At 37.2% G+C, this 13,659-nt stretch overlaps 1 protein-coding gene across 1 annotated transcript; it reads left to right on the forward strand.

Moving 5' to 3' along the window:
- The first annotated feature begins 1,886 nt into the window (after positions 1 to 1,886).
- Positions 1,887 to 8,903, forward strand: ostn (osteocrin). Its single transcript, XM_052107042.1, has 5 exons — positions 1,887 to 1,971; positions 4,040 to 4,138; positions 6,564 to 6,784; positions 8,173 to 8,288; positions 8,480 to 8,903. The coding sequence occupies exons 2-4, from the start codon at positions 4,040 to 4,042 to the stop codon at positions 8,255 to 8,257; spliced, it is 405 nt and encodes a 134-aa protein (XP_051963002.1). The 5' UTR covers positions 1,887 to 1,971; the 3' UTR covers positions 8,258 to 8,288; positions 8,480 to 8,903.
- The last annotated feature ends 4,756 nt before the right edge of the window (positions 8,904 to 13,659 follow it).

A 13,659-nucleotide genomic window follows, 5' to 3' on the forward strand; every position in this document is an offset into this window, starting at 1 on the left:
TGTAATTCGCTTTGGATAAAAGCGTCTGCCAAATGCATAAATGTAAATGTAAATAAGATAGCATTATGTGAGGAACAGGGTGAAAAGTTCAGTAAATGTTTATGAACTGATATTCTGCCATTTGACTCATGATTTATGTGAAAGTGAAAAAATACATTGTTGTTGTAGTGCCTACTACAACAACAATGTATTGCTACTACATATCGAACACTGAGCCAACAAAAATCATTTTGCAAAAATGTTGGTAAAGTAACATAATTTAATGAGACCAAGATGGCAATTTCACATGTCACCTCTAGGGTTACACAAGAGATCTCATCAGGACCTAACCCTAACCAAGCGTAGAGCAGTGCCATGATGATTCTGATTGTTTCGGGACTGTTTTATTGTTCCATTCTCCATATGAAGGAATGTAAAAACTTCCACAATGAGTGATCCAAACAGAGAACAACAACCATTTTAACTGTTTGTTGGATTACAAATTAGCTCAGGCTCAACTTGATATAACACATAAAAACTCATACATGTTAATGATATAAATGCAACTAACCTCAGACTATCGCTTCATGCCATCTACCCACTCGGGTGAGACACTATCGAAAGATGGTCAAAATGACTTTGTAAATTAGCGTGATGCATGTGAATAAACTGGAGACAGGAAAACATAACGGTAATGAATTGTGGAACACTTCTGCCTTCAGGAAAATGGTGGATAAAAACAAATATTCTCAAATCCTTCTGAGACCAAAACACCTAAATAGCTATCTGAACTGCATTTTCTCATTTGTTTACATTTTAATTTCTTTGAAAAATGTATTTTAGGAGAAAAATCAGAGACAAAAAAAAATACCTATATTAGCTATAACGACTCCATTAAGTTTCCTGAGCTATGAAAGAGCAATCTTTGATTAATACATTTTCTCAAAACCCAATTGTCTAATGCAAAGACTTTTTGATTTATATTATTGCTTTATCTGCACACACACATGCATAGACATCCCTTGGTTTGCCCCTCTTTGATGTCCCCTAATTTTCCAAAACAACCTTAGTGAGGGAGATAGTGAGAAATAGAGAGATCGTTGTAGGGTCGCTGTGGAAAGTTTAGTATGTTGGACAGGCCTGCCTGGTCTGCTCTTTATTTAACAGTGGGAGTAAAGAGAGATGTGTGTACATAAATATAGTTTGAGAACAGGCAGTCTGCTGGGGAGATCTTCACAACCTAACACTACCTAAGACACTGAGAAAGTAGAGTGAGAGAAAGACAGAGAAAGAGAGAGAGAGAGAGAGCGAGAGAGAGAGTAGCTGTTTCCAGTAAAGACTTGATGAGTGAATTACAAGATGCTGGTCAGGGATTTACTTACAATTATCAGTCGCTCTGCAGGTCCACTTGAAGTTAGCACTTGCCTGTTATATGACATAAAATATGACAAAAATACTGATTAAGAAAAAGATTTATTGAAGTAAATGGCCATATACAGGATAGTTTATACATGAGAGATATACCACCTACACATGCCTTACACCAACCCACATACACTAATACTATGGAAACACAGCAGGTTATCTCCTAGAACCTGAACTTCCATGCACTTTTGGCCTTTGTAAGTGTGTGTAAGTAGAGAAAGACAGCAAGAAGGACAGAAAGAGACATTGAAATAGTATGCAACGGTGACCCACACACGCACACACAGACTTGTCCAGCTGCTCTCTTGGGTTCCTATTAGTTTGCAATCATAATGAGGATGAGAGAGTTGGCAAGAGTAGCTTCAGGGTGAGCCACAGTGGAAAACCTGCAGAAATGATGTCAGAGGAATAGCGACCACCGATTGGAGTGGAGATTCCCGGAGAGAGCCTATAAAACCGGGAAAGACAACAGCAGGAACCAGCAAAGGCAGAGAACGTGAGAAATTCCAGAAACTGCACGGCATCCATCCATACGTCCCGTGTGACTGAAGCTAAATCAGATTAAGGGTAAGGAAACTTGGACAGAGAGAGACAGATAGAGAAAGATCTACCTACATGTTCCAACAGGGCTATATGTGTTTGAGAGGAAAGGTGAGCAGACAGGTGTTGCACATGTATTTAAAGGCATATACTTTGGGTGTTATATAACACAGTAGTGCATTCCGTTAAACAAAGGTGGCTGCAGTTTTAATAGCTGGTTAACTGGACCCAGTATTGAATCGTTGTCATTGATAAGCAAGGATGAATTTGTTTGAGCTCCACGGTTATAGATGAACAAGTATCAGAAACATCCTGTTGATGTTACATCCTTGCAATAATGGCACCAAATTGTGAAATCGTGTCTGGTATCAGAGGACTGTTGAGGGTGTCTTTGATAGAGAGAGTGTGATCCAGTGAAGTGTGTGTGGTCAATGAGAGGTGGCTGGAGTTGTTTATTTTTGGGGATGGAAAATGCTAAAGTTAGCCCATGTTGCTGGACAATGCATTTCCAGTCGTGGGGCAGGAGAGGGGCCGCATCTGCTGCGGTGCTCAGCTCACCAGACCTGAAGCACCAGATAAAGGACTGGACACTCAAATAATACATGTGAAAATGCATTTTTTGGGCATTTCATACAGACCATGCCAAACAGCATGAAAATAGAGAGTGAAAGTTATGTTTCAATCCTGCGTAAGAGTTTACTGTGGCAGGTGTTTGTATTTGGATTGTATTTATATTTAAAATGTGTTACAGTTCTTTGAGAAAGTTGACATGTAGTAAAATGGCATTATTAATAAATTCACAGATTTAACACTTTTACTAATTATACATATTTATTATTTTGAAGGAATTAATCTACTGAGCTGTGAGTTTAAAATGCTAGAAGGCGAATTTAGCATTTTTTTGAAAATTATTAAAGAAGTATTCCAGAAAACTTAAACGTATTCATCAAACACTGAATTCAATTTCGGTTTAAAGGGACATTACATTTACGCGCCAAGTTGCTTGGCAACCAGTTACAGCGACAGTTAGGCTAATGAACTATATTACTTGTTATTATAATAATTGTTTCATGTTGTTATTATTATCAATACATTTAATTATTTATTAAATAATTATATTTATAATATTTTAGTCACCGTTTTAGAAAAGTAATAAGCAACTCTGCACGGACCCATTTGGTTGATTTGTTGTAGTTTTTTTTTTTGGTTTATTTTTATTTTTTTATTTTTTTTATTGACAACGACCCATAACTTATGCGCAGCTGTTGTGTATGGTGTTGTTTAATTACCAGTATATTTGTGCTCAAGACATTAGTCTTGGTTCGCTGTATTTTTACACATTTACCAGAAGATGGCAGCAAAAATTCAGACCTAAACCTTGCATTATAATCTAATTACTGTAAAATAAATTGGGGTTTTGGACTCTTATTTAAAGAAAAAAAATGTGCTATAGAGATGATTTTGTGCTCTTAAATAGTTGATCTTTCATCTAAATTATTAAATACAATTTTAGATTAACCAATACCACAAAACATTTGTGGTGACATAAGATCAACAGAGTCACGCCATCAGGATGTTTTTAGTGTGTGTGTGTGTGTGTGTGTGTGTGAGAGAGAGAGAGAGAGAGAGAGAGAGAGAGAGAGAGAGAGCGAGAGAGAGAGTGGTTCAAGTGTGTTTTGGGGACACACAGGTAGGGGTGCAGGTCAGAGTGTGTGTTTGGGCTGAGTTCATGTGTTTGTGTAGAGGGTGTGTATTAGAAGCATTCTCACACTCTCACGGCTGCTGGACCGCCCAGTCAGAGTGTATTTTCACAGATGGAGTCTGGATGAATGAAAACACCACCCTGTATCACAGTAACTCAACACGGTGCTGAAGCTGGAGTGTATGTGCGTGCACAATTGATAAATATAAATTTTTTAATTCAGCTTTTCATTCGAGTTAAGCTAATAATATAATTTTTAATGAAAAAACAAACTGTATTAAATAATAACAATTTCAAAAATGGATTCGAGACTTTTGATTCCAAATGTATATTAGTATGTACACATGAGTGAAGCATTGTAGTTTGACAATAATCATATTGCTTGTATTGTAGATGCTGGGCTGTGGATGTGTGCTGCTCTCTGGTCTGATGACACTGACCTTGTTCCACTGCAGTACTGAAAGCCTTCATGTACCCCAGGAAAGGCCAGTGGTGGGTACAGCTCTCACATACACACACAAATGTACTTGGGGGGAAATGCATATCTGACACTAAATACACTCACTGAGCACTTTATTAGGAACACCTGTACACCTACTTATTCATGCAATTATCTAATCAGCCAATCATGTGGCAGCAGTGCAATGCAATGCATAAAATCATGCAGATATGGGTCAGGAGATTCAATTAATGTTCACATCAATTATCAGAATGGGGAAAAAATTGGATCTCATTGATTTAGACCGTGGCATGTTTGTTGGTGCCAGACGGCTGGTTTGAGTATTTCTGGAACTGCTGATCTCCTCAGATTTCCACGCAAAACCGTCTCTAGAGTTTACTCAGAATGGTGGCTAAAACAAAAAACATCCAGTGAGCTGTAGTTCTGCGGACAGAAACACCTTGTTGATGATAGAGGTCAACAGAGAATGGCCATACTGGTTTGAGCTGACAGAAAGGTTACGGTAACTGAGATAACCACTCTGTACAATTGTAGTGAGCATAACAGCATCTCAGAATGCACAACACATCAAACCTTGAGGCAGATGGGCTAAAACAGCAGAAGACCATTGAGCACTTTATTAGGAACATAGTGTTCCTAATGAAGTGCTAATTGAGTGTAGACTTTAAACAGAGTAAGAGGGTTGTACATATGGCTTATCTGAGACAATGTTAGATTATGTGTGGCAAGTTGACCTAGCCACACAAATACCCTGTGAATACCCCTGGACAGCCAGTGCAGGAGGTTAACACCACTCTCCTAATGAAGATGAGTTACCTGTCTGCTGTCGGGGTCATCTGGTCTATCACTCTTCCTATCTCTCCATCTGAAAAAGTTGGATACAACTTAAGTAGTCCATCATAAAGGGATAGCTCACTCAAAAATTAAAATCCATCATCATCATCTACTTACCCTCATGTCATTCAAAACCTACATGGGATTTCTTTTTTGTGAAGTTATTTAGCTTAATGTGCAGGATTTTTCCCCCATACAAACCCTAAAAAGGCTGTCAAAATATTATAAAAAATTACAAATGTACATTAATTACACCATAAATATACACTAACTGAGCACTTTATAAGGAATACTGTGGTCCTCACTGGATGTTTTTTAGTTTTGTATTTGGCACTATTTTGAGTAAACTCTAGAGTGTGTTGTGCATTAAAATCCCAGGACATCAGCAGTTACAGAAATACACAGTCAAAATCACTGAGATCACATTTTTTTACCCATTCTGATGATGGATGTGAACATTAACTAAAGCTCCTGACCCGTACCTGAATGATTTTATGCATTGTACTGCTGCCACACGATTGGCTGATTAGATCATCACATGAACGAGTAGGTGTACAGGTGTTCCTTATAAAGTGCTCAGTGAGTGTAAATTATGGTATAAAATAAATGCATATTTAGCCTATATCAACATTTCTTCAAAAGCCATGCAATAGCTTTTTGTGGGGAACAGTTGGTATTAAAGGTAGCCAAGCTGTTCTTTTTGCTGGTCCAACATGGTCTACCACGTGAACCAGCTTGACCAAAATATTTTACCAGTTCCACATCTATCAGCTTGTAGCTCAGCTGATCAACCATCTAGACCATCTTGGACTAGCAAATAACCATACAGTAAATTACCATCTTGGACCAGCTAGAAATTATATAAAACCAACAACTACCTTAAACTTGTTTTAGCTGGATTTTCCAGCAGGGACATGTTACTGTACATTTTTTGGAAGAGTGTTGTTTCTGTAAAATGGAAAAACTGAATTTAAGTGCAATAGCTTAAAGGAATATTCCGGTAAAAGTTAAACTCAATCGACAGTATTTGTTGCTTAATGTTGATTACCACAAAAATGTATTTTGATTCACCCATCCTTTTCTTTAAAAAAATGTAAAAATCTGGGTTACAGTATGGAAAGTGAATGGGGCCAATTTTTGGAGGGTTTAAACAGAAATGTGAAGCTTATAATTTTATAAATGAATAATTCTTCTATTAAAACTCATGTATTATTTGAAAAAGTTGTTTAAATCATAATTTTACAGTCATTTTAGGGGTTGTTGTCATTATTACATTGTTATAACAATGAAGTTGTAAAGGTGGGGTATAACTCTAAAATCATGTTAACATGCAAATAGTTTATGTCTTGTAGCTATTCTTTTGAAAAAGTATTTTAACGTTTACAGATTGGCCTCATTCACTTCAATTGTAAGTGCCTCACTGTAACCCAGATTTTTTATTTATTAATTGTTTTTAAAGAAAAGGAGGGGCAAGTCACAAATAATTTGTTGGTAATCATTATTATACCACAAAATGCTGTTGATTGAGCTTAACTTGTATTAAACCCTGAATATTCCTTTAAGACCTGAAATGTGGATGATGTGTCACACTCAAGAACACATTTCCATCTCTCTCTGGTGTAGTATGTGGAATCAACGGTCATGGAGAGCCGTGGTATCCAGCGAAGCCCAGTCGAGCAGAAGACTTCAGGAGCAGTGAAGGCTAAACTTCTCCTGCTTGACCAGCTGGTCCGACTAGAGAACGATGTCATTGAGACCAAGAGGAAACGAAGCTTCCCCGGATCCAACACGCCACTTGACCGCCTGTCAATCAGCACCATGGACCCCAAGAGCAACAAGCAGAGGTAGAGAAAAAACAGAAAAATTGGAAAGTGTTGCCGCCATAGTCCACAGAATAAGAAAGAGCAGCTGTTTTTGAAACGACACCTTGGTTAAAGTGATCATCAGATCAATCTGTCATTATATATTTAGCAATTATGCTAAAACATTGACATTTACTAATCTCAACATTCTTATCCCATATAATCGGACTAATCTATATGGTCATTTCAGGGTCATATGTACACTGTCTTCCACTCTGATATGGCTATTTCTATGGACTTAAGTATACTGTAGATTCCACATTTCCAAAACCTAGATTTGCATATCTATTAAAATTGTCCTGGAAAAGCAAAGGATTTTTTTCTTATTCAATGCATGAGAGTGGAAAATATGAGTTCAGACATGACAATAAAAAAGTGGGGCCTGAAGTCTCAAAAACCTTCAAAAGACTTGTTATTTGCTATGATCCAGAACTTATGATGAACCATAGGTAGCTTTGATTGGCTGTGGCTCAAACATATGTAGTTTTCATTGGCTTAAGTCGAACATGCACAGCTTGACAGCTTTGCATGTGCGTAAGTGCATGTTTGTGTGTTTTTAAGGTTCACTTAGTGCAAATTACTGTTTTGTCTATAGCCCACGGTTAAAGTTACTTCTATTACCCGGGTGGAGTCACAGTGGTGTGGATTGAGGGTTTGTCTGGCATAATAAGAGTCTGATACAGTCCAGCTGTGAGGATGATTGGAGCATCAGACTTCCAGTCAATGATCAAAACCATTTTCATTTTATCTCTTTGGATGATTTGATCTGCACTGCTGGGCAGAGTGCACTGTGTTACTCAGCATGGCCTGGGGCACTGACAAGGCTCTATCCAAATGATCTTCAGCACTTGATAAGATCAGGACAGAAGCCAAGAACAGCAGTAAGAGCATCACGCCATGCATTATCAAATCTCATCACTCGAATCCATCTGTCATGTGTCTCGATATACATATGAAAGCTCACGAAACACCTTTAATAATCATGTGAATGATTCTGTAACTACACTTTACATTTGACTTTATTTCATAATGTGCTGAGCTGGCCAGTGCAAAACTCTTCACCACAATGCTATGGTCTTGTGGGTGGTTGCTAGTTACTGGAGTTATTAGCATGTTCTGGGTGGTTGCAGTCAGTTGCTCAAAGAGCCCAGTCCATATTCTGGTTCCTAGATGGCTCAGATCCCTTGTTCAATGTAGGATTTTATTATCTGCCAGGCAAAAATTCTAAGTCTGATTGCTTAGAAAAGTAATAGCACACTACTTCTTCAAAGGCCGCACAATTTGAGGTATCATTCATGTAATAGCAAAAATGTAGTGACATGAAAGGATAATCCATCAATTATGTGGTTTCTTTGTGGTTATATGTGCAGGAAGGTGGTTGAGTTGCCACGGCGACGAGTCAGCGTTCCAATTGACCGGATTGGGGTGGGCCGTCTTCCCAATAGCCGAGGATAAACTCTGCTTCAGACCATGCCCCAACAAACAGGTACCTGAAATAAGAGATAATCTCTTAGATATTGTAAATAGAAAAGTCCTCTACAATATAAAGCATATTTTAAATGCATATTTTATAACAAGTATTAGCTTACATGCAGCACATAATGTATTACATGCATATGTGGGAAAATTGTTGGAATTTTAATCCGGACAATATTCTTTCTTTCGTTTATTCCACAGAGGGGGATTTTGCAGGTAGAAGATATGCATGATAAAGCACACCAGCCCTTACAAATCACTAACCATTGAACAAACTCTATGTTCACCGCACACTTACAACCCTCGCTGCTCAGAGCTTTTTTCTCTCTATTGATTACTGATTTAAACTTTCAACCTTTGACCAAACTGTGTTTATTTTGAATCCTGACCTATATGTAATTTTGTCAACAAAAAAAAAAACTATCCGTTTCACACCCTTGATGCTGTTATCAGAGGCATTTGCCAATCAGAGAGTAATCTGCTCCTGGCTTCCATTGCACAACTCATTATTTACTCAAGTGCCTCAGCTGCTGCTCCACTTTTGCTTGCTGTAATATATAAATTTTTTGTTTTCTCACATTGACTGGAGGCTAAATATGCGAGTTCAGCCTTGACAATAAAATAGATTACATTTTACTGGTGTCCATATTTTTTTGGTTTCAACTGATAAAATAGTTCTAATAAAATAGTTAATTCTGAGACTAGTTGTATGAATATTAAGAACTGTGGCTATATTTAGAGTACACATGAATAAAATCATATTAATTATAGTTAAAAGTAATAAAAAAAAATGTGAATTGACATTAAACAGAATTGAAATATTAACTATTTAACTATAATGTTATCATCAAGGCATATGATTTATGGCCTGCACCTTACAGGGCTAAAGGTCCCCCGGGGTAAAAGGCAAATTCTTATTTTATTTTCTCCCAAAACACTAAATAGCAACAAAAACCACCACAGTATAACTATTGTACACTATAACCCCACCTCACCACCTTTTTTTATTTTACTTTAAAATAAATTTTAATCAAAACAACATTCCGTTATTATTTATTTTCACACAAATTGTGTTGCTACATATTCAATAAAAAGAAATTGTGATTAGAATTTTTATTTTTGTTCTTAAAGGAAAAGTTCACCTATAAATGAAGATTCTCTCATCATTTTATCACCTTCATGCCATCCCAGATGTGGATGACTTTCTTTCTTGTGCCGAACACAAACAAAGACTTTCAGGAGAATATCTCAGCTCTGTAGGTCCATACAATACAAATGAATGGTGACCAGAACTTTGAAGGTTCAAAAAGCACATAAAGGCACCATAAAAGTTACCTATACAACTCCAGAGTGTAAAATAATGTCTTCAGAAGCAATATGATAGGTGTGGGTGAGAAACAGATAAAAGTCCTTTTTAACTATAAATCTCAACTTTCACTTCCACATTCTTCTTTTGTTTTTGGAGGATTTTAATTCTTACTACCACCTACTAGGCAGGGAGGACAATTTAGTATTAAAAATTACCTAAATGTTGGTCTGTTTCTATGCAACACCCATCATATCACTTCAGGAGACATGGATTAAACCACTGTAGTTGTATGGATTAATTTTATGCAGCCTTTATGTCCTTTTTGGAGCTTCAAATGTCTGGCCAACATTCACTTGCATTAGATTGACCTACAGAGCTGAGATGTTCTTCTTAAAATATTCATCATACACATCTGGGATGGCATAAGGGTAAATGATGAGAGAATTTTTATTTTTGGGTGAACTGTCCCTTTAACCCTAAAAAAGGTTTTTGTATAATGCTATCCTAGGGGATACAAACATTTTGGTAAATTTTTTGTGATTTTTTTTTTTTTAAAAGGGGGTCTCTGCAAATACTGAGGACATGCATCTTTGTAAGTCTAGCATCAAGGCAGCTGACCTCAGGCAAACACTCCTATCTTTTATGCTATTTTCATTCATTTCTACAAGCTATAAAAATGTAGAGGGGAAGAAACGTATTATATGGGTCCTAATGTGTTAAAAATAGCAATTAATTTATTTTCAGATGCACCTTTACATGCTTACCCTTTTTAAGGTTAAGGTGTTCCCTTAGCCCTGTTGTACCCTACAAAAATGTAAACAACAGTGTCTTATAAACTTTTGGCACAAATATTATTCCATCTGTAACAAAAATGTAGGAATACACAAAGCAGTTAACATTCATCAATTATTATACTGTATTACGGTAGTATTCATACCAAGTGTGATGATGCTAATCGTGTTACTAGCAAGTAGACCATCGACCATAACGAAGATTACACTCTGTTGAAGACTTCCTGATATTTTACAATAATAAAATATTACTTACAGCAAATGTACCAGTTATTGAACACTGACAACAAAAATATTGAACGTTTCGCCAATAAATAGCTACACGCAAACAACCGTAGCAAAACTTCTATGTACATTTTTATAATTTTCAGCGGGGTTGTTAATGCTGGAGCTGTCAGGTAAGAAACATTTATCACTTTGTAGAGATACTGAATGGGTGTTATGAGGGGTGTTAAGGATGGGTGCTCTGACATTGCAATTCGTGAGTGCCTTATCCCATGCAGTGTACACATTGTGTAACTGTGGCAAAATATTTCACCTGATCAAATGAGATTAACCCACAATCTATTTAGCATCTTGCAGACTTCTAAAACATCACGAACCAATGAAATATTGTCAAATATTGACCTACCAGGAACACAGTAGGTCTGTTCAGGATGGATGACACAATCATCACTCCTGCTAGCCTGTTAGCCAGGGTTTTAGAGAGCAGTTTATAGTCACTGCAGAGTAGTGATACAGGCCGCCAACACTTGATATCTGTAAGGTCGTTTTTCTTGGGCAGGAGGGTTAACACTGCTCTACAGCAGCTCAAGGGCAGCTGGCCTTCAGCCACGCTTTCATTCAACACCTCAAGCAGGTCCTCTCTCAATTCTAACCAGAAAGACTTATAAAATTCAACTGGCAGACTGTCGATACCTGGCACCTTTCAAGATTCCATTCCTTGGAGGGCCTTATATTGTTCCCCCATGCTCAAAGCACCAGAGATCTCAGCATTGGCTTCCTCCGATACCTGGGGTAAGTCATTACAAAAATTCACTATCACCCCAAGACACGAATGTCTGCAGGGTCTGATAATAATCCTGCAGACTCAGAATGCAGAGCATGGATGGCTCTGCTCTGACCATTCTTTTTTTCCAAGATGAAAATGAACCTGGATGAAGCATTCATCTGATCCATACTCTGGAACCTCGACCTGACCAGAGCCAACTGGTCAGCCAACTGTGTCCTTATGTTTAACTGAGAATCTAAATAACCCTGGGTGCCAGCTGACTCATAATCAGAGTTGTCTCTTTAGTCACATTGAGTATATTGTAAACAGAATTGCTTTATTTGGGCTTTCCCAAAATCCCACCATTATCATAAATATTTCAAAGATCCCTTTGTGGTTCTGAAATCCTCTCAAAGCTATTTAAGCATATTTTTAAAATACCTGTCACTTCAAGTAGTATTTATCAGCCAGTATGCACTTCTTGGTTTAACAGAGTTAAAAACACAGAACACTTCACCATACTGTGATCAGAAAAGCTCAGTGGGTTAATTAAACATCTTCTTACAATATTACAGTGATGCTTAAAAACATAGAACTGGTCCAGTCTTGCCAGGGAAATCACACAGTCACGAACATTAGTCCAGGTATATTGTTTTTGAGTCTTATGAAACTGTCTCTAAATATCAGATAACTCATGTGTCTTGACAAGCTGGATTAAACGATTACGAGAGGGCAAGTGGGGTTCAACATGATTTCTATCTAAGTTTGACACTGTACAGTTCAAATCGCCACCCAAGAATAAGTATGCATTTTTGCAAAACAACATTATTTTAATCGTTGACGTTGGTATATACACACAAATAAAACACTTCACTTCCACTTGATAGGAGTGTGGACTGAAACTCTTAGCAAAAAGTATGGCAACCCCTCCACTAAGTGAGGTGTTGTGGCTCAAAACAGAGACCTCTGCCCAATCAGCAGCATTCCTCAAGTCACTATGCATTTCTTGCAAAATAACATCACCTCAAACATTTCTTTTCTTAATCTAATTTCTCTTACTCCATTTATGTTCAACGTCACAATATTCACTTCACCCATATTTGGATAAAAGAAAGAGTCTAAGAAGCATAGAAACACTCAACAAACTGTTCTATGTCGGTAAAATACTAATTTACACGCACCCCCTCTTGTTTTTAGTAGCACTTAGGGAGAAGTCCACTTCATAACTGCAATTAGAGAAGTCAATCTGAGAGAAACTGACGCTGATATCAGAAGAGTCACTGCCACTTTCCATTCCATCTTCACCATAAAAAACTTCCTCGTCTGCTTTCTTAGCTCTAACAACTTTTTGATGGAACTTCACACTGGGAAGGTTCACTACTGTGATACGTTTTCTCCATTTCGAGATAATGGTTCTCACTTTTGGTTCTTTGGTGTCCCCGAGCCTTCATGATGCAGAAAAAATATATTTGTATGTATTTATTTGATTGAACAGGGCTGGCAGTAATCAGGCCTGGGTGTGTCTAGTCCAACTGAGCCCCATTATGAATGAAATTTTATAGATTTGACGATATAGAAACTAAGGGGGCAAAAAAAAATAAATACTTTTTCATACATGCCCAGTTGATATTGGATAACTTTTTTGCTTCAATAAATAACATTACAATTTAAAAACTGTATTTTGTGTTTACATAGATAGATAGATAGATCTGATCTGTTTGGAAAGACAATGTTACCTTAGGATGTCTTGATTCAGTTACATTTTTTTCTCTCCACAAATTCAATTAAAACTGAGCTAGCAACAATATAGCATAGCTTGTAACTTAGTTTACAGTATACAGTGAAATCATACAAAACTGTCCAAGCGATTTGGCTCACTTTCACATTTTTATGAACTGTGTAGATGCATAAAAACTTGGAATATTTCATTACAGCCTGATCTGAGGGGGGAGTGTGTTGCTTGCATTTAAGGTGTTGAAAATAACAGCAATATAATCATATCGGCATTGTAATAGTAATATTTTTTCCCCTGCACACACACAGACACATATGTTGGGTTTCCATGTTTTATGGGGACTTTCCATAGACATCATGGTTTTTATACTGTACAAACTTTATATTCTATCCCTTAACCCTAACCATACCCCTAAACCTAACCCTCACAGAAAACTTTCTGCATTTTTAGATTTTCAAAAAACATAATTTAGTATGATTTATAAGCTGTTTTCCTCATGGGGACCGACAAATTGTCCCCACAACGTCAAACATTTCGGGTTTTACTATCCTTATG

Source organism: Xyrauchen texanus, chromosome 36 (genome assembly GCF_025860055.1).
Source record: "Xyrauchen texanus isolate HMW12.3.18 chromosome 36, RBS_HiC_50CHRs, whole genome shotgun sequence".
NCBI lineage: Eukaryota > Metazoa > Chordata > Actinopteri > Cypriniformes > Catostomidae > Xyrauchen > Xyrauchen texanus.